Source organism: Glossina fuscipes, unplaced genomic scaffold (assembly GCF_014805625.2).
Source record: "Glossina fuscipes isolate IAEA_lab_2018 unplaced genomic scaffold, Yale_Gfus_2 0, whole genome shotgun sequence".
NCBI classification, from domain to species: Eukaryota; Metazoa; Arthropoda; class Insecta; order Diptera; family Glossinidae; genus Glossina; species Glossina fuscipes.
In genome coordinates this window covers 21,458,969-21,480,651 of record NW_023998414.1, presented here as the reverse complement: position 1 = coordinate 21,480,651, position 21,683 = coordinate 21,458,969, and the positions used below count along the sequence as shown (strand labels likewise).

Below are 21,683 nucleotides of genomic sequence, written 5' to 3'. Positions count from 1 at the left end.
GCAAAAAATGAAATGAACGAGCGAGAAGTGGCCATTTTGCAAAGAAGTCGTACTGCATATATTGCCAGTTAATTTAACTTTAGTACTTTTATTCACCATCCTTGCGTTTATGCCCATTTAGGAAATTTGTGAAATATATGTTAGGGATAATAAAATTTTTTCGATAGTTGCTCTTACGATTTTATTCGCACCATAACAAAAATATTGAAAGTTGAGGCGATCCGATTAAATGACAAATATTAAATATTTGGAATTTGAATGTATTTTAGTTTTTAAGACTCTATTTAAAATTAAATCGTTGCAGACTTCAACATGTTAATTTTAAATTATGAATTATCTCTTTACTATACTGAATAAATTACACTTTATAAGATGTAAGTTTCAAATTCTATTTTTATTTCTCTGAGATATAAAAGAATCGTTTGTCCTTCAATTTCAAATATCTACAAACTGGCACCATCGACTTGAGAGAAATTGGCTACCTATCATCATATTTCTGTACTACAAATCCGTGTAATTGAAATGTACTAAATCAGTGGCCAAATTAAGCCAGAAATCAATGCGAAGTTCTCGCCGATAATTGAAGAACGCTGGAAATAAAAAACAGATATCGATCTTGTCAATAATTGTCTTGTTTCTTCTCAATAGCTTTATCCACAAATTCAATACAGGCGTGACGGTTTTGAGTGTTTTTTACGCGAACTCACTTCTACATATTTGCAACGGCGCCCAGCTGCAGTAGCGTGACATTTTTTAATGAAACTGATTCCAAATATTTTTAAAAAAGAATGCACTAAGGTACCCAATTAAAGCGTCATCAGTATGACTGCCAATGCAATCCGCGTATCGTCGCTGCAAAATTTCTAACATAAGTAACTAATAAAGGTTTCGTATTGTCAATTCGTGTTAGTGTACAATGAAAACAACATATTTTTAAAATTTCTTGATTTATAAAATCGAAACTAATATTTAGAAAACATTATTTGATGGAATCAATAAAATTTCATTGAAAAAGGATCTTTTATAACGGCTATTATCTGTCGGAATGGTCCAAATTAGATTTAACAGTATAGTGGTTCCTAAGAAGGAAAATCTATGCAATTGAATGTTCGCTGCTAAAACTGCATGTTTATTTCAGTTTTCATAACATACCTGTGTTAAAAGGATTTATCTTTGCTTGTGTTCTGTTATTATCCAAAAAAAAGGAAAGTGTAAAGACATTTCATTTCGTTGGTTTTTTTTTTCTTTTTTATAACGGAAGGCGAAGTGCCGATAACGGCAACCGGTGCAAAGATTTGAAAGAGTGTATATTTATATATATATATATGTCTATCATAGAGTGCTTTGTTTAATGTGAAGTCAGAATAGTATGTTTTTCTTGTCAATCGTTTCCTAGCACTTTCACGTCAGATAATTTCATAAATTTACAGATAATATTACATTTTTTCATTTAAACAATAAATTTTGTGTTGAAAACGAAAACTTAAAGACATATCGAAAACTTTGCAAAAATAGAAATAGGAACACAACAGCGAAATGACACTTGGTGAGGTTTTGCATTACATTGTTATTGGCAATCCAGTGAGCAGTGCACTTATTAATACGACGTCATCATTGTTAAGTAAAGGTGGTGGGAAGAATTTTACGGTAAATAACGTAAGAAAAATGTTTATGTTTTTGACGAAAATGCTATTTTCTTTTCATTTTTATTTTAATTTACATCCATAGGAGCTTGAAAAACTATATATTCCAGAAATGCCCGAAAAAATAGTGAATACTACAAAACAGGTTTTAACAACCTCTTATCCCATGTTATGGAGATTGGCTGGGCGAAATTACAATTTTATTAGATTGGCTGGATTAAGTGGAGCATCGGCCGTAATATTTGGAGCCATTGGCAGCCATGAACTTGTTCTACCGGAAAAAGGAGAATTAAAAACTGTTTTTGAAACAGCCAATCGCTTTCATTTCTTTCATTCTATTGCTCTCCTAGCTGTGCCTTCGACCAAGCATCCTGTTGTTGTAAGTTATTATCATTGCATACAATATCCTATTAGTCGATTGATGATGATACCCTTTATTTTTCATACATTTATTGCAATATTAAGACTGGCTCTCTTATGATTATTGGCACTGCTCTGTTTTGCGGTGCGCTTTATTATCGCGCTTTCACTGGAAATAAACCACCATATCCACGTCTTGCTCCATTAGGAGGTTCCTGCCTTATAGCCGCCTGGTTATCGCTTATTCTGTAAAACACAGTTTTATCCTTTTTTGCGAAAGTAAAAAAAATATGTATTAGTCGTATTTCTTAATGCCTTTGTTACTGGCATTTTAATAATACTTATTTTTCGTCTGTCTTATCAATAAATTTTTTTTGTTATTCGGTTAATTTTTAATGTATTTCTTGATATACATGGCGGGAACCTCGGTTTCATTAAACATAAGCTTATAAGCGATGTATATGAATATTGTTAGCATGTAGGCTTGCGTGACAAAGTTTACGTGGTGCATATATATATAACGGTTTCTTCAAGGGTATTCCGTTACGAGGACTGCCGAGAATAAGTCGAGAAATGTAAGGAAGAGTTTCGAAGCTTTTTGACACTCCATTTTTGCTTGTTTGCAAATTTTTGAAAGCATTAGGTAGAGTGTAGGTGAAATAATTTCGCATTGCGGCGGATTCAATGAGGCTCGACTAAACCTTTATGTGAATTGTTTTTAGGGTGCTCCAGATTATCTGCAATTTTCCTGAGAACAAAACTGTGGTTGGGCGAATAAATCGCGGTTCAGAAATATTGATAGTGCACTCTCTGCCAAACGTCATGCACTTATGTTTTTTTATATTCAACGACATTCCATTTACCTTATACCATTCCGGCAGTAAAATAAGATCTGATTCAAGGAGACGGAAACGTTCTACGCTTAACATCATCAGTATACATTAGTACTTTCCAATGTTGCACTATGTTAGGCCTATATGGTTCCACTATGAAACAAAAGATTTCATCGGCGTATGGTCAGACATGTGCGATTTAATTAAAACTCTTTGAGTATGATCCACACCGTAAGAACGAAACCAATGTATGGGTAAAAGTATGGGTAAAACTAATTTTATTTAACTTAATGACTAATGATTAATTTCGTCAAGTGCCTTACTCAAGAAGGAAAGGCAAGCATATTGTAAGAGAAGAGAAGAGAGATTTAATACTAATCTATTTGTAACAAGATTTTCCAATAATTTAGGCAACGCGGATAATATCGCAATGACAATTTTGGTTTGCACAGCATCTGAAGTCTAGCCCGTCAAGTCCTCACACTTATCTTAAAATAAATTTAAAAAAAAGAAACAAGAAAATTAAATTCGGTTGGGACCGAATTTTTTTATATCCATGACCGTTTACTGTTTCAATACCAGCCTGCGTGCAAGAACTTCCAATGTTCCAAATGTGAAGTCGACAGCTTCATTTTTGCGGTCAGATGGACATGGTTAAATCGATTTAAAATTTCCTGCAGATCGAGAATATATATACTTTATGGGGTTTCTGATGCTTTTTTCGGGGCTGTGCAAACGTTTCGATAAAATGAATATATCCCTCATCCTTCGGTGATGGGTATAAAAATGGCAAAAAAGTTTGGTACCCTATATTATAAAGTGAGTGTTGTAAATTTTCTAACAGATGTCATAGGATTATTCATAGAATAGAAATGAAAATTTGTATTGTTATATATATATATATGGTAACCTATAACAAATTCCAAAAACACAAATTTATTTCGTATTGGGAGCGCGATCTTTGATAGCTTCGCACTAGCAATCCGTCGGTAAGAACTTCCAGGACTTTTGTCAATTTTCCATTTTTGCGACTAAGCGAATGCTTACCACAATCCGATGCATAGACTGGAGGTCGGAACTGACGGATAGACAGACATGCAGAATTTTGGTATATATTGGTATATATCTATATCTTCTGGGCGTGGTAAACGTTTTAACAAAATGAATATATTCCGAACAATGATTGTATCAATCAAGTTAGCTTAGATGAGTAAAGCCGACTTCTAAAGACTAGTTTCGTTCATAATTTAATCCATGACAGGGCCGATGCAACTTTCGGAGACTTGCATATAAAATTGCTTATATCATTTATAACAGCTCGGGACATCATTGGAGCAGTTTAGTAGTCTTTGGCACATTGTCACTACAACGAAGCATATGTGAAGCTTCACTCGGGTCTTGACACCTATTTTAGATAGTTTTAACGTACGCACATATAAAAAAAGCAATTTATATGATTATTTAGAAACTGCTTCTGCTAGGTTAACAAAATCACTGATTTCGGTAATTCGTTGAAAACAACAACTATAATATAACTAAAATGTGATATATATATATATATATATGTACATCTTCTTACTTTATTATGACGATAAGAGATTTTAGAAAGAGAAAAGTTTGTGTACACACATATATGATGGCAATAAAATGCTTGTCATAAGGTAGAACAAGTGAAAATAAGATTGTAACTTAAATAAAAATTATAAATTTGGATTTATCTTGAAATTATATGAATGAACTCAGACTCATGTAACTTGGCAACTAACTACTGCGACATTAGACATTTACTTTAATAATAATATTTTAAAAATGTTTGCTTCTAAATACTGATTACGTATTGAATTAAATTTTGAAAAATTCTTCGCTTTTAAGAAAAGAACCAAAAGATAAAACATATCCAATACATTTTATTTAATTTGTATTAGTGAAAGGGAAACGCACGAATGAATGATTGCATCGTTTTGGTTAAGAGGTAAATAATAAGATTTTTGCGTTCTAAATTTGGAATTGAGGAGCCACACTATACACCAACTGTATATATTCTTAAAGACAAATTGCATAGTGTCAGTGCATTTCATATTATTCATAAGATCGCAATTATATTTCAGTCAAGATGTTCTTCCCATCATCGATCGGTCATACTCTTTTTGTTTGTTGTCAATTTTCAAGCAACAGATGAAAATGATAATCAATATTAAGATTGTTTTGAAATGATCGGAATAGATAAGAATTACAATGAGTAAGAGATTCAGTAGCGAACAACGTTCGAAACGTTTTAATCGATCAAATGTGATCATCACGTTGTCTGGGATAAGTGAGGCCGCTGATGCATAGGTTATTAACTTAAGCTAACGTACTTTACAGTTAATTTGATACTAACCAATGGATTCTATATTTTTATACCCTACACGACTTGAGGTAAAATTATGATATTGCAGATATCTCAAAACAGGAATATATATGCCTGATCAGAATGATTAGAATGTAAACAATTTAAACGTCCTGCAGGTTCAAAAGTTGGTTATATCTTACATTCCTTGTGGTGCAAGAATATATGAAATTTGTTTGGATGCATGCAACAGCGGGAAGGATTTGAGATAGGTACTCTATCGATTAGATCGATTCAATTTCTGGATGGATCTAAGCTTCTCTGTCCGTCTGTCCGTTTTGTATTTTCGTGTTTCACCTATAGGCCGGGAGTTTTGAAATGTTTTGAAGAAAGGACAATCGCCACTAAAAATGGACCTACATCGATTCACTTTCTGGACCGATCTAAGCTTGGCTGTCAGTCTGTTCGTCTGTCCGTCTGTCCGTCTGTCCGTTTTGTATTTTTGTTTTTAGCCTATAGGCCGTAAGTTTTGAAATATTTTGATAAAAGGATAAACGTCGCTAAATATGGTTCGTTTCGGACTAGTTCTTCGGCCTGTATTAGGCGAAGCGGTGTGTGTATTTAATGATAAGCTGTGTTCCATTATAGTGTTGTTTCTTACTTAAAATACTTAAAAAGTGCAAATTTTCCTTCAATTCATATTTTCTTACCTGACTTACTAGACGCGATTGTACGGGTATATTAATTGACATATATCAAACTCATTATGAGAACTTAAGAAAAATTATTCTTTTGTTATTGGATTATGCATAGTTCTTAATATGCAATTTAACAAGAAAACGAAAGAAATAATTGAATCTAATTCTTTGCGTTTATCCCCGTAAGGGAGATAGATTATCATCGTTTAACATTTTATTTGCGTATTGAAGTAAAATCTTTCGAAAATTTGAAAACTTTAATTCATAGATATATAGGCCCTTGTATGTGTACAATTCAAAATACACTTTTACTTACATTAAATTAATCTGCATAAGATATACGCTACAATGGTTATAAAACTAACCGCGTTGTTACTTTTACATGTGTAGTTAACAATTTTTATGAGTTGTGTGATAAAGATTTTTTCATTATTTGTTTTTGTTTTATTTTATTTTTATTTTACTTTATTTTATTCTTTTTTTTTCACATTATATACATGTCTAAGACGTATAACGCTTGCGCTTTTCATTTCATTTAAGTTATACTTTTCTATTGTTTACAATTTATTCTCCACTGTTTGCCTATAAAAGTGTTTAATGCGTTCCATTCAAGATCAGTCAGCTTAGTTGTGAAGATTGACTGCGTTGGTTACTTGAAGGGGAAATATAAAGGATTTACACCTTAAATATGTATTAAAATTTAATGAGCTGGTGTGCGTGCGTTTCTGTGAAATAATTTAATAAATTCTTGTAAAATTTTTAATTTTTGAATATTCTTAAAAAAAAAAACAAAAACAAAATGTGCGAATTCAAAGATAAACAAGATAGTGTAGCCTGTAAGTATTCTTTAAATTTGAAAATTAATAAATCTATGGAAACAGTTTCAAGTTAAAAGAGGAATCATTAATAAAATATATATATATATATATATATATATATATATAAATGAAATAATAATCTCAATTGATAATCGATCGATATTTAATGCCATTTTTCAAGGTTTTTCTCGTTTCTTAAAAAAGGTTAAATTCAATGACTAAAGGCAAAGGACATGAATGAACTAAGAAAAACTGATTGCTGTATCGCTAAATATTCCATATGGGTCACGAAATTAATTTCTTTGAAATATTCCATTAAGTATTTCCAAGTTTCCTAAAAAACTTGCTTATATACATCACAACTACAACGCCATCCTAGAAAGTTCCGCTCACGAGCTTAATTCAATAACACATTCTCGTGTGGTGTTATTGTTGCGTTAAAGGTTCAATCTTCGAACCAACTAAGTTTTGCTTATAAGACTGATCCTTGTCTCGCAAAGTATAGATAACTTACTTTCGAGTGGTGTTATTGTTGCGTTAAAGGCGCAGCGCTTTCCATAATGGTCCATTTCATTCATTTACCATAACGAGAGACGCGCCTATAGTCAGGCATATGCCTTTAAAGTCTTTATAAATTGTCCCCATAGAAATTTGAACCTTTAACTTAAAAACAGACTGATTGAACCCGCATTTCTTATATATCCGACCAAAGGTGAAATCTCAAAAAAATTTGAAAACTGTTTAAGCCAAGTCAATACGACAATCCCATAGCATTAATTTCAATTAAAAAATAAAATGATTCTAAGCTTATTTATCCATCTGCCTGTCTAACTGGAATTTTTAATATGTTGTAATAGAATTTGGACGAACACTATGGCAAATGCTTCGGACTGGGCAACTTTCTCGGTTGCTTCCCATATAAAACCTTATTTTGAAAGACTGATTGTTAGTGGGAGTGTGTAGGATAAAAAAATGACTATCCGTGTCTCCCTATAGCGTTTTTAATTAATTTTAATATACATTTTGATCTTCACACAATTTTTAGATATCTGTTATCTAAAATTGTTGAAATTTAATTTCGGTCAATACCAATGGCTAAGTTATCAGTTATGTCAAATATATCGAGCCTCCAAATTTACTCCAAAAATTACGATGAAGCTTTAAAAACTCATATATTTCTTAATTCATTTCATTTAAATCAAAGGGCACAATAGGTGTGAGCTACTCCCTTAATAGTAGTGAATGTGAATAGTGACAACATCGATAATATTGATTGAAATGCAATTTTAATACATTTTCCTTAAAGTGGTGAATATTTACGATTCGTTTAATGGTAGTTTTCGAGAGACATTCTTGAATGCCTCTCCACATTGTTTTCAAAGACATTGTTTACGTTATTTGAGGTCAAATTCGTTAAATGAATTGTTTACGAATAATTTTTATTGAAACTAATAATGACAAGAGAAAAAGTATATTCATCGCTACAGCGTTTACAGTGAAAAGAAAGAAGTCATTAACGTCAAATTAGAGATTTTAAAGTTTGCGTACACCATAAACAGTATATTTCATTTCGTATATTTATATACATAGTTATCGATCGCTTTAACTCAATTTGTCGTTTGGTCTGTGGACATAAACATTCATATCTATGTGCATATTATTATATGCATATAATCGTTTATATTAAGAAATAATTGCGTTCGTTTTTCGCAAGAAGAATGTGGAGCAGAGAATAACTCTCGATATATATTGGCAAAGACCAATTTGTCGCTTAGAGACTCCAGCTCCTATTTGTCCGTCTGCCGTTTGCGATACAGATACAACGCATTTATATTCGCGTGTTTGTCGTCGATTGCTTAAAAACTCAAATATTGAATAATTGAAAAATCATATATGCATATATTCTCGGAGTAAGAAAATCCAGTAACAACAAAGGAAAATTTCGTTACACTTCTGTTAAAAGGTTAAGCAAAGATCGCATTTTATTAGGAAAATAGTAAAACATCAATTATAGCTGACTTAATTAATATTTGAATTTATCTTGGCAGCAGGGGTAGTCCAAAAATGTGAAACCAACATTTTCAACAAGTAAAAACATTATACTGGGCCACAACTCTGGATCACTTCGCTTAATGTGGTTGTTCATATAAATGACTTTTCAAAATAGGTCCCTTTATTAGAAGGGATCGAAGAACTGAAGAAGAAATGTAATGGAAATATCGCAAAAATTGTGACCTATAGGCGGCACACAAGAAAACAAAACGGACAGACGGACAGAGAAACTTGGATCGATCCAGAAAGCGAATCGATCTAAATCGAGTTTTAGTTACGTTCGTCCTTTCATGAAAATATTTTAAAACTTACGGCCTGTAGGCTATACACAAGAAAACAAAACGAACAGGCGGACAGAGAAGCTTGGATCGATCCAGAAAGCGAATCGATCTAGATCGAGTTTTAGTTACGTTCGTCCTTTCATTAAAATATTTTAAAACTCACGGCCTGTAGGCTATAGAGAAGAAAACAAAACGGACCGACGGACAGAGAATTACTTTCTAGACCGATCTAAGCTCGGGTGCTTTATCTCAAGTTCTTCTGAGTGTTGCGTACATCCGTTCAAATTTATTTGCCCTTATACCATATGTCGTATAGGTTCTGACAACCCAACCTTTGAGCCTGTAAGACGATTGAATCAGTAATACATAGATATTTTGTGAAAGCTGCAATGCATTTTTTTATATTGAACGCGACTACATATGCTTAACAAATCTAATATAATTGTTCGCATTGTTTGTTAGGGGGATGTTGGGGAAAAGGTAAATGCAAACATTAATGCAAAATTATGCGTATAGTCGGTTATAAACAAATACGTGCTGGTTGCTACCATTAATAGGCAACTGATTCCTACATTTACTGTTATAGTAATGTAAATAAATAGAAGCGTACTATTGAGAAGTGAAATTGATAATTGCTTGATAATGTGCTGTCAAAACAGAATACAGTTTCTTGGAATATAAGGAAAAAAACCTGATAATTGAAGTTCGATTATAAGGAACAATACGTTGAGTAAATTGTTTGCAATCACAAGTGTTTCTTCTTTTTAAAAATTAAAAAAATAATTAAATGACTATAAATTGCTTAACGTTGTCTTTACGGAATATTAATAATTAAGGGGTTTTTTTTTTTCGTGAAATACTCTTTTAACAATAAAATGGATGAATATAGTAAGATATCTATTTAATAATTAATCCACAAAGTTAATACTATTAAATAAAATTTTGCGAATTTACTCTTAATTGCAATTTATGAGTTTAAAAGATTTTCAAAAATATATTACTTTATGATCATGTATTGTATTTTTATGATTGATTCCTTGGAAAATATAATCACTTTTTATTCTCTATGCTCATTACATTTAGAAGGAAAAGAATCAAAAATTTCCCAAAAATTTTAAATTGCAATTAAGTTCAACTTGAATCGTATAATAAATTTTAATTGACCCTCTGTTACCTTAATTAATTATTATTTTATAATTATAATAATTAAGAAAAGCATATCGATTACGTGGAACTACCGTTGAAGTCCATTGCTGTTTAATAAACTGCCAGATAATCGTTAACAGCGATCTTTGCAATTGCACCAACAACAGCTGCATAATATGCATTCAACTTGTCATAGAATTAAAATGGTCAATTTTGAATGGAGCAGAGGCATCGTGAGATAAATTCCGTGGTGATCAGAGAATATCTTATCTAATAAGAGTGTTTTGATGTTTATGAAATTAGTCGCAAAAGATGCAAATTTATTATGAATGTGACAGAATGGGGAAAAGCAAGATCATAATATGACTGTCTCTCATCTAATGTATGTCCAGTTATATATACTTTTCTTCGTTCACTAGATGAATTAAAGAGATTCGTACATTCTTTCGAACTTGTTTCTTACATTGCAATTAAAAATTTGCACCTTTTCAAATTTTATATATATGAGTACATTTCTCAGCTGATAACATTTCACTTAATCGTTTCATTTAATTTCCCAATAAATGTTTATTGAAAAATGATATGTAATGTAACTCAAGATAAAACATCAAATAATTTCAACGTTTCCATAAAATGTAAATCATATTTTCGGACGAAGGGTCTAATTTTTAGTATGCATAAGTACGCATTAAATTATATCATCAAGTCTGTCTATCTTAATTCAAAGGCATGGAAAATCTTTGCTTAAACAGTTTAAAAGCACGGCATGGTTCGTTCGATAGTACGACATAGTTCGGCGAACAAAAAACAAGTCAACAAAAAGATTTTTCAAATTGCTGAACATTATTTAATTCGTTTGAAGGTGAATTGCTTTTCTTCGCTTTCCAATAATGAACTATGCAGAAAACTTTTAAAATTTACTGAAAGTTTTACAGAAATTTTTGTCATTTTAAGTGAGAAATAGGCAGCGGGATATATATTGTGAATCATCTCAGACTTAAATTTATGCTGATACGAAAAACAAAACGTATCGATGAATCTTCATTTTCGATAACTTAACACTTTTATCGCTTTATGTCCTATGTTATGTCCTATGTTAAATATTTTTCCAAAAGTTTGTTCAGTTACGTAGCATGTTACGTAGCTGTTTAGTTCGGTTTTTTTAGTTCTCGAGACAATTTTAGGAACTCACAGCAAAAGGACCAGTTAGTTGAAGTGGCGCGCAGCCAATGACTTTGGACCAATACTCCTATATAACATAAAACCTTAATATTTTGTTTAATCCTTTACACATCTGTATCCTATCGGTAGAGAGAAATTTTGGAGAGTGTACGGTGATGTGAATTTTTTTTTTTTTTTCAAGACTTTTTACTGATCTATTAACGCGAAAGTGGTCGTAATTGAACCTCAATTGTGCTCAAAATAAACGAACACAATTGCGATTGTAATAAATTAAAAATGGTGTGGACGTAAGGACAAAATATGCAATCGACTAAAAAATAATAAAGAAATTCATAATTGTAATGGAGCGAGAAAAGTAGTCGCAAAAGAAAACAAATGAACAAAAATATCGAGTTCGTTGATGTGTTACTATGCTAAACACATTGTCATGTTCAGAGAATCGTTGAAGCGAAGAGACGGTTCTCTCACCTCAACTCAAAAGGAAGCACATAAAAATTGGTAATGCCTTTTACAATAAAATATGTTTTGGCAGCTCTTTAAGGCTTTTTTCCGATATTGCCTATGAAAAGATAAAGTAAATAATGGTTATAGAAAACGATGTATATATATATATATATATATATATATATATATATCTATCATCTATTTATGTACATTTATTAAAGTATGAAGCATGTCAGAATTTAAATGAATTGTTTCCTATGCTGTAGTACATCACATAAGCATATGTATGCGTGCATACAAAACAATATAGACGATCGATAAGACGAGAGACACTCGAACCACTAGAAACATCTATCTCTATGAAATATGATTAAGACACTTCGTAATAATTGCCGGCTCAATTAAATGATCGCAAATGTTTTTTTTTTCTTTACTTTGCGTAAACAGAAAATAAATGAGCAGGAATGTGAAATGTAAATGTATGGAAATGTCTACAAAGAGTAATTGAAAGTGAGATAAAGTTTCATACGAAAGCAACATATATATATATATATATATAATAAATATATATAAATATATATATATGAATATATATAATATATAATGTATATAAAACATATATAATATCTGAATAAAATCAAAATGTAAATATGTTTACCATGTGGATGTGAATAAAAATAGTTTTACATATATTTCGGGAAATTTCTTACCAAAGTAAAGACGATTAAATAGAAAGAGACTTATTCCTCTTCTTTCTCTTCTTCTTGCTATGGTTTATTAAATATATATGCATGTATAGGTAGGTCTCTTCTAATTACTGTGTTTTTGTAGCTTTCAAAATGTAATAGAACTCAGTAACAAGTATAAGCAACATTGGAGTGCATATCAATTAATGGGTTACATCTCTGTAGACAGAGAGAGAGAGAGATAGAGATACAGAGATTGAGAGATCTTTTCAAAAATCAATTTTATTCTTTAATTGACTTAATAGATGCTTTGAAACTTCGAGAATATGATAAAGAAAGGTTTACGACTTGAAAGAAATGTTTTCTCTTTTGGAAATTTCAAGTTTTTCCTTTGATAAATAAGTCCATGCCGCGATATTATGGCTTAATGTCTTAGCTGCTTCTGATTTCTAACTTCTTTAATCTCTAATCTAAAAGATGTCTTTAGACGAAAGCATTTCTAAGCAAAAAACATGGGAGTGAAGTTTAATCGAGTCGATCGCTGAGTGAGTTGATATGAGGCTGGGAGCGATTCGAAGGGAATTGGTCATTCTACCTAGAAATTTAACGTGCTTACTGAAAATATGAACTCTGCTATAGTATTAAAAACTCTCTGTCGTTTTGCGACACCAAAGTATACCATCCGTGATTCTCACAACGTCACACAGCATATTTCCTCTGATCATTATTTTTGAAATAACGTTTCTTAGTAAAACACGATGAAGAAACATTTACTAGTATATTACAACAAATGATTGCATTTTCTTGATCGAAAATTTATCTTTCTTATTAAATTGGTCGCCAATCACATAAAGAGTAATATATTTTAGAATCCCTCCCATGCTTCTCCACTGTTCACTACACAGATTAAATGATTTTTTTCTTTATCTTAAAATTTTGCACCAATTACACTACGACACTACGCGCCGCGGCTTTTGTGGCTTCTGTGCAATAAGTCCGGCAAAAGTGGCTTCAATTTTCGATACTTTTGGTGATGGATGATACTGTATTATAGTTTCTTCCATCCAAAAAGAAACCATCACTGGAGAACGTTTAACACTGAATAGGTCGACATAATAAAAGATGGTTGCATCTTAAGTCCTATTGCATTGGTTACATTGATCCATTCAAAATAATCATAACATACCGTATAACATAAGTGGCGTTAGGTATAAATTTCACACACTATTTAGAGTATTTGATAGGAATTACTAAGTTCGTGTCTTAGGAACAGATGATAGACGGTCAGACAGTCGGCCTGTTGGGTATACAAATTGATTCATAGAAACGAGAAATGTCGTTACTAGTTTAGAAAGCTTTAAAAATTGGCTCGATCGTTATCGACAGTGTGTTCACGGCATCATTCAGGACGCCAACAATTGACAAGAAGATGTTACAACACTTCTCAAACGAACGCCCTGCCCTTTAAGTGCGTGTCAGTCCATGTATAAAATATCAATTTTCTTAACAAATATTTTGGATATTAGTGAGAACTATCTCTTTGAACTGTTTCCCCTAAAGCGAATATGTTTTTTTTTTTTTTTTTGTTCATTTCTTTGTTCATGGAATTATATATCTTTTAGCTGAGAAAACTAAATTAACGGTTGCCACTGTCGAGGGTGGAAATATTATCGCCGGACAACCTGAATTAAGTAAAGGCACCGAGTATTTTGAAAATGCCTTAGAAGTGACCAGTGAGTAATTTCCTAGATTTAATGCAATTTTAAATTACGACTTGTAATAATATTTGTATTCTGTTATAGCTTTTGGTAAATTTAATTATCTTTTGATTTTAATATCTGGGGTAATACTTGCGAATGTTTTATTGGAGACATTGGGTATTAGTTTTGTGCTGCCTGTATCGCAGTGTGACCTTAATTTAACAGTTTATCAACGTGGTGTGATGAGTGCGATCGGTTTTGCTGGCATCATTAGCAGTTCGCATCTATGGGGCTTTTTAGCTGACACTACAGGTCGTCGAAGTATTATAAGACCCACATTACTAATGGGATTCGTGTTTACCGTTGTTTCAAGTTTTTCAACAAATTTTTGGTCTTTAGTCATTTTACGATTTCTTAACGGATTTTGGTGGGTTTGTTAACTAATTGAAAATATTTATTTATTGATTTAGGCTTAATTTTATATAGCATTTCCGGCGGTTCGGCCACAATTTATGCTTATTTGGGCGAATTTCATACTGAAAAGAATCGTTCGCGCGCTATAATGAGCTCAGCTTTCATATTTGGTGTGGGTGCTATGATAATGCCCGGCATCGCCTGGTTGGTTATTAATCAAGAATGGCGTTTGCCCTTAACTTTCTTGGGTCTCACCTATAAGCCTTGGAGATTATTTATGGTTGTGTGCGGTATACCTGGCCTTTTATGCGGTTTAAGCTTATTCAGAATTCCTGAAAGTCCGAAATTCTTGCTAAGTCAAGGTCATGAAGAGCAATGTTTGCAAGTTTTAAAAGATATTTATCGCTTTAATACGGGCAAGTTAAAAGAAACATTCCCGGTAAGTAAAATAAATAAAAGTTATATAATAAATTCAATGAAATTTATATTAGATTTATCCGATATCGTTAGGTTGCTCATGTAATCGAAGACTTAGATAATAATACACGACGTCATTCTACTGATGAGAGAGATAAAAATCCGATAACCGCTCTATTAAAATCAATGTGGTCTCAAACTCAGCCATTATTCAATCGGGAATATGTAATGACCACTGTATTAATATGTACCATACAATTTTGGATATTTGTTACCTCGAATGGCATGTATATGTGGTTCCCGGATATTTTAAATAGCGTTGCCGAATTTATGAACGCTAATCCGAGTAGTAGCGCCTATATATGCAATGTGGTTTACGAGAAGCACGAAAGTATTTTAAAATTTGAGTTGGCACGAAACGTGTCCGACACGATGATGGAGCGATGCAATGAAAAATTGGACATATCCACCTATCAAAAATCGCTTATCCTGGAATTCCTATACGCTGTAGGCTTCGCCTGTATCGGCGGCATTATTAATAAGATTAGCAAACGTAGCATATTATGTAAGTGTATACGGAAATATATCCTTTAACCGGTTAACTGTCTATGACATTCATCCGTCCTTGTCGGATTTCCTTATAAAATTTTATCATTATGAATGTGTATTTGTTTCATTAGAACCAATCTAATTTTATATTACATATGCACTGTGTCCGTAACGAGCATAAGTGTATATCGGTAAAGAAGTCAACATAGTTAACTGGTTAACTGTTTGTTATGATTTCGTTGTTTTAATATTATTTTGAAAAACTTTTTTTTTGCAGTTTTTTGCTTAGCCGTTTGCGGTGCTTGTGGGATAGCGGCTCCGCTTATCAATCAACCGAATTTTGCCCTCTATATGTATTTAATACTTTTACTATGTGGATTGGGTATAAATGTTTTAAGTGCCGCCACAGTTGATCTTTATCCGACTCGACTAAGGTTTGTAAATAAATATGAAATTGAGTTTTGAAACGATTTTTAAATTAATATCTTGGATTTTCTTGCCTTTTAGAGCTATGGCTGTTTGTATATCTTTGATGATGGGACGCTTGGGTAGTGTAGTCGGTGCTAATATTGTAGGCGCTCTTATTACCAATCATTGCGAGATTACGTTCATATCCTCGGGCGTTTCGTTAATATTGGCAGGACTTTTAGGTTTTTTCATACCGAATCCAGCCAAAGATCGCATACCAATAGATACTCGCAGACGTTCCAGTTTGGTTTCAATGACGGGGAACTGAATTATTTGCTTAATGCTTAATATACCTATACGCACAATTGTACCTAAAAATGCATACATAAAACACACAAACACAAAACACACACACACACACACACACACACATTTTATATAAATTTTATATTAATTTAAAGTTGTGAGTCCTTTCCTTCGAGCAGTCATAATCCAATCCACATAAGTCTGATTTCTAATACATTAGCTAATCATAACGTGACTACACTTATATGCATTCCTTATACTTAAGATTACATGTTTCAACATGTATGTACATAAATTTTTTTATTTATATTTTATTTACATAGAAAGAATAAAACGAACGAACAAATAAATAATAAATAGAAAGATTTACATAAATGTATTATTACTTTTCCTTTTTTAAATAAGATATGAGATCGAGTAGCATTTAAAAACCGTACACACGCACTACATCTATTGATATTTCGCAAAAATGCTGATATTTTTTATAACATACGCTATGTTATGTTCCTCCCTTGGACTGATACAAAAAACGATAAGATAAAAAGTCATTTTATCGATTTTTGCCTACTCGCGAAAGCTAGAGTTAGAGCTAGCGATCAAGAAGATCAGTGGCAGGGTTGAAGAAATAAGATGGAAAAAGCTTATCCCTTTGAAAGACAAGATATTCCCCGATTTTATTTGGATAAATATTTTAATAACACAGAATTTTTATTACACCCGGCAGTTTGACAGGTTTTCGGCTTTAAAAATTCGACGTAAGGAAGTTAATGTCTTTAGATGTATTATGTAATGGGTGATTTTGATCAGCGACGTCTATTGATGAAAATGATAAACTAATAAGAAGCATCAATGTACACAACTATCAAATTCAATGATAATGAAATATATTTTTTTATTAATATCTATTGTACCAATTTTTCTCAATAAGCGACTTTTTGAAGATAAAAGAAGATCAAAATACAAGTACGTAATATATTGGTGCTAATGGGGTAATGCAACGAAAGCCTATGAAAGCCCGAAAATGTTCATTACGATCACTTTGATGTTCAGTCGAAAATATCTTCATGGGTTCGAAATTTATAGACGCAATTTGAAAAAATTGTCGTTGTGTTCGAAAAGTGCTTTAGTTTCTTTTGCACTGCCGGCGAGTGTGTGAACAGATCGCGCTCATTTTTTCATTTCATATTCTTAATCGATCAAGGAATGTTTGTGCTAAATTTTAACTTACTATGTTCATTTTTGCTACTTAAGCGGCTTACAAGCCTAGTGTTAATTATATGAGTATAAGAATAAATGTTATATAAAAAGAGATGGTAAAATCATACATACACAAAAATATTGAGTTAAGAAAATTTACATTACTTATGCTATTCTTATGCTATGGATAAGGCCAATAAAAACATCAGTTTACAATGGCATTATTTACTGTCTCTCTGTTATTAAGAAATTAATAAATATAAGCATTGAACATGTGTCCTGCCAATTAATGAGCAATGAACTCACAGCAGTTACTTGTTCGGTTAAGTTCAACTGGCACCGATATGTGTAATTCCTGGAGCGATCAATTCATTCCGAATTAATAATCATAAACTCATATCCCAAATTAATTTTAAAATGATTTAAGTGCCAGTTTGTCTGTCTGCCACAATAGTTGTCAATAAGTATTTATATGCCTCAGGATTAGCCGAGTAGGTAGAAGCAGCGGGTACCAAGTCATTTTTCGAGGGTTCAAATTTCAGTACGGTGGGGTTTTCTCAGCCGGTAAAGGTGTAACACTTGTCGATTGATGACGCACCCACTAGGCAATCTTCCTCGGGATAAGCGATAATCAGCTCTAAAGATACGATACTATCCGTGCAGAGAGAAGTTTTTGCTTTCATCTGAAAGGCAGTTAACATGTAAAAGTGAGGTTTTATTTTCCACGCGTAAAAATAGTCACCGTTGTCTATCTCAAGTCCTTCTGGGTGTTACAATCATCCCCAATAAATTAATGTACGCTGTACCATAAGTGGTGTAGGGCATACGGGCACTAAGAAATACTTCTTAATAGTTTAAGATGTGAGTGAGTTAATCCAGAAAAATTATATAACATTTTAACGTAATGTATTAAGTTTGGAAAATTGAACTCAACTCTTCGGATCCCTTTCAAGGACAGTAATGAAAAGTAAATCTCTACTCGATAATACGGTCTGGTTTTTTGGGCCATTTATGATGGAATCAAGTGAATAATTTTTCGAATAAGTTAAGAACTGTATGTTCTTATCTGATTTTTAGATTAACAAAGAAAGAGGCATCTAAAACAATCAACAAAATGTGAAAACGGAATATTTGTAGGAATATCAAAGGAAGATTCATATCACATACAAAAAATTGTTTCAACAGGACTAGGCTTTGAGTCAAGATACATCAGTGTATCAAACCTTGTAAAAATATGTCAAAAATTTCGATTCCCAGGTGGAACGTAAAAATACTTGTATGGAGGCCAAGTGGACAGACGGACCGACAAGCTTAAATCAAATCAGATAAGGTCTACTCAGAGCTGGTCGACTTTAAGTCGTTCTAGCTATTACATACAATCCGGACAAATTAATTAATTTTTTTTTAGGGGACGTAGCGAGAAGGAAGAAAACAATAGAAATTAATTTACATAAGTAAAGTATAATCAAATGTAGTAAAGCGTAAGCAGTTCAAGGACTATATTTCTGAATTCGTAATTTCTCTGACCATCGAATCAAGTTTATGGTCAAACAAAAAACAAAAAAAAAACGGAAATATTTATTTAAAACCTTATTATCCAAACCTATCCTAAAAATAGGCAAAAAATTTTCATTTAAAGACTCTCTATTGTTACATTAATAGTAAAAGGTCTTAAGTCGTTTTTTCCAAATCTGTTTATAAAATTTGTTTTAACATTTTGGTTAGCTTTTCTCAGTCAATGATGTTTTAGTGACCGTTAAATCTCTCTTCGAGTGGCATTATCTTATAAAAAGTGTGACCATTCTGGAGTCCTTCTGATCAATTTTGGTATAAATTATTAAATATCTTTTTAGGCGATATCATTCGATTATTCGAATATTTCCCTTGACTGTAGTTTTCAACCATACATGTATTGTAAGAAGGTTCTTCTCAATAAACGACATGGAAACGAATTTGAATTTTATGTATGACATGTTATAGGTTTACCGAATAGTATTTGTGGTGTAAACGATGTTGATGAGTTGAATTTCTCATAACTTGAACATCGATGAAAAAAATCGTACGTTGATTAGTGAAGAGTCAACTGCTATGAAAAATATATATTCATTGAATCCGGAGCAAATAGCACAGTTAGATTTTTGCAAGGTAACTCCGAGCGCAATAAATGCTTTTCATAGTGAAAACAATTTCTTCTTTCTTTGGAGCAAGTAAGAATAACCGCTCGCTTTGATATTAAGACACCAAAAATTGCACATTATTTTCACGCTCAAAGCATATTTCTCATGAAAGCCCGCATATTGAATAATATCTAAAACATCTTTTGAAGCTATCAGACATTCGAAAGAAAAAACGATTTCCGTTGCACAGAACATGCATTCAAAATGTCGAAAGATGGAATCGATAGCCAAGGCAGTTTAAATGCTTCATTTTAGTCCATAATCGTAACATTCACATCGCCTATATTTGACTAAAATTAAAGTATAATTGGCATACGCAAAATCTCGAACAGCAAAAGACTCAGATGCCCACGAACGACAAGAGTGTTTCCAAACTTCTCGATATCCTTTGCCATCAGCTTAATGTAGGCTGCGTTGCGGTAATGTAAAGTCTCATACGGTGAAAATGCTCTACACAGATAAAAGAGATTTATCCATTAATCAAGTCCTTGAGCCGGTTTGCTAAACTTTCTCAGTTGACTCATCCGTTCAGTCTTAAGGTGTTCGTACGATGCACTATCGCGCTATGCGGTTCCTTACCCGCACTGCCAGGCTTTCAGACAATGTACCAGTGATAATTTTTCTCACCTTTCCAGGTCTTTTCACTTTCGAAGCGAACATTCACAAAAACTACTCGCTTTTCTTTTCTCCTTTTCTACCTGACGTCCTTGCCGACCATTACCACGCCCACAGCTGAGTACATTCCCCGAATGACCCTGAGTGATAAAAAAAAAGCAAATACGCTTAAAAATCTTTCTCTTGCCATAAATAGTACACAAGGCGAGGAGGAACTTTAATTTTTTTATTTGATTCGTCAAAAATTGAGTCAAGCTTTCTTAAGAACCGTTTGAACATGTTGGAAATTTATAGGGACAGGTGAAATCAATGAGTAAAATTTGTTCTAAGCCTGTCGTATGTGGTCGGCCGATAAGTGATATTATTGATCAATGAAATAATTTGTTATGTAACGTGCTTATGTTCGGCAAGTGATTTTGGATCAAATTATGTTTTGAAGTACGAATTAAACTTGGTCGATGATCATCGAGAAGGGCAATAAATTGCAAAGCGTGTGCGTGCTCGAATTTGTGAAAAAAGAATTGATTTACGAAAGAAAAAATCACTTTTTTTTTGTTAGTGAACCCTGACGGAGACATAATCTTTCCATGATCAAGTTGAAGAATACGTTGTTAAAGCACTCAGTGCGTTTTGGTCGTGTATGTGTTTTATGTGTTTTTGATCAATAAAAACTTTTCGCGCGGTAAGTGAAGTGAGTATGTATTACAACCACCGAGGGCAGACAGTTTTAAGTTGAGACGATCAAGTAGATTTTTTAACTTTGAACTTTGGATTATTCTCTTTCTCTAGGTGGTATTTTTTTTTTTTTAAATTTCGTTAGATAGGCTCTTTTAAAATAGCCGTAAGGTTTTCAAAATATTGTGTTTACTTTTTTTTTTTTTTTTTTTCTTTTTTTTTTTTTTTTGATAAACCAGTTGCTAACTTCAAGTGTAATTATTAATAACTGCGAGGTCTGTTGGGCTTATATGATTCTACTTACCCATAAAACCGGATTCGTAGAATCATTAAAGATCAATTAAAATTTTTAGGTCGAGGGGGCTTGTCTAGTGTTAAATATATACATACATACACGCTTATGCTTAATAATTATTATATTATTTTTCTTTGTTTATATGTTAACGTGACGGCCAAAGAATGTCATACAGCAAAACTAGTCGAGTGACTTTTTCTTTTTTTTGTTTGAAAAAAAATTCACGATCACAACAAAAAACAATAAATGTTGTTTAGTAACGTAATCGCGAAAGAGAGAAAGAGTACAGAAATCAATAGGAATTGCAATATATTTTCAATACAAAATTAAAATTACTCAAGAATAATTCAGTTTTTTACAGAAACTGTTGATGAAAACAACATCACATAGAATTAAAAGAAAGACGTGACAGTTTGCTGTACATATATATATAAATATATTAAAACATAAAAAAAAAA

The 21,683-nt window shown here is 32.3% G+C and overlaps 2 protein-coding genes across 5 annotated transcripts; both read left to right on the top strand.

Annotated features, from left to right (window-relative positions):
• Positions 1-1,218: 1,218 nt before the first annotated feature.
• Positions 1,219-2,392, top strand: LOC119639654 (transmembrane protein 256 homolog). 4 transcript variants are annotated; one of them, XM_038037221.1, is made up of 4 exons: positions 1,219-1,305; positions 1,431-1,656; positions 1,729-2,022; positions 2,109-2,392. In XM_038037221.1, exons 2-4 carry the CDS (start codon positions 1,537-1,539, stop codon positions 2,253-2,255), a joined length of 561 nt encoding a protein of 186 aa, XP_037893149.1. In that variant the 5' UTR covers positions 1,219-1,305; positions 1,431-1,536; the 3' UTR covers positions 2,256-2,392. The 4 variants fall into 4 exon arrangements, with proteins under 4 accessions (XP_037893149.1, XP_037893140.1, XP_037893159.1 ...); XM_038037228.1 differs by lacking the exon at positions 1,219-1,305 and adding an exon at positions 1,349-1,367; XM_038037212.1 differs by lacking the exon at positions 1,219-1,305 and having other exon boundaries at positions 1,316-1,656.
• Positions 2,393-6,520: 4,128 nt separating this feature from the next.
• On the top strand, positions 6,521-16,511 carry LOC119643726 (synaptic vesicle glycoprotein 2B-like). Its single transcript, XM_038043173.1, has 7 exons — positions 6,521-6,699; positions 14,095-14,205; positions 14,275-14,599; positions 14,659-15,025; positions 15,097-15,568; positions 15,830-15,986; positions 16,060-16,511. Exons 1-7 carry the CDS (start codon positions 6,663-6,665, stop codon positions 16,286-16,288), a joined length of 1,698 nt encoding a protein of 565 aa, XP_037899101.1. The 5' UTR covers positions 6,521-6,662; the 3' UTR covers positions 16,289-16,511.
• Positions 16,512-21,683: the final 5,172 nt, after the last annotated feature.

Coding starts and splice junctions, on each gene's coding strand:
- LOC119639654 (XM_038037221.1), top strand. CDS start 1,537: ATGACACTTGGTGAGGTTTTGCATTACATTGTTATTGGCAATCCAGTG. Junction 1,657..1,728: donor AGAATTTTACGGTAAATAAC/GTAAGAAAAATG, acceptor TTACATCCATAG/GAGCTTGAAAAACTATATAT. Junction 2,023..2,108: donor CGACCAAGCATCCTGTTGTT/GTAAGTTATTAT, acceptor TGCAATATTAAG/ACTGGCTCTCTTATGATTAT.
- LOC119643726 (XM_038043173.1), top strand. CDS start 6,663: ATGTGCGAATTCAAAGATAAACAAGATAGTGTAGCCT. Junction 14,600..14,658: donor CGATTTCTTAACGGATTTTG/GTGGGTTTGTTA, acceptor AATTTTATATAG/CATTTCCGGCGGTTCGGCCA. Junction 15,026..15,096: donor AGTTAAAAGAAACATTCCCG/GTAAGTAAAATA, acceptor CGATATCGTTAG/GTTGCTCATGTAATCGAAGA.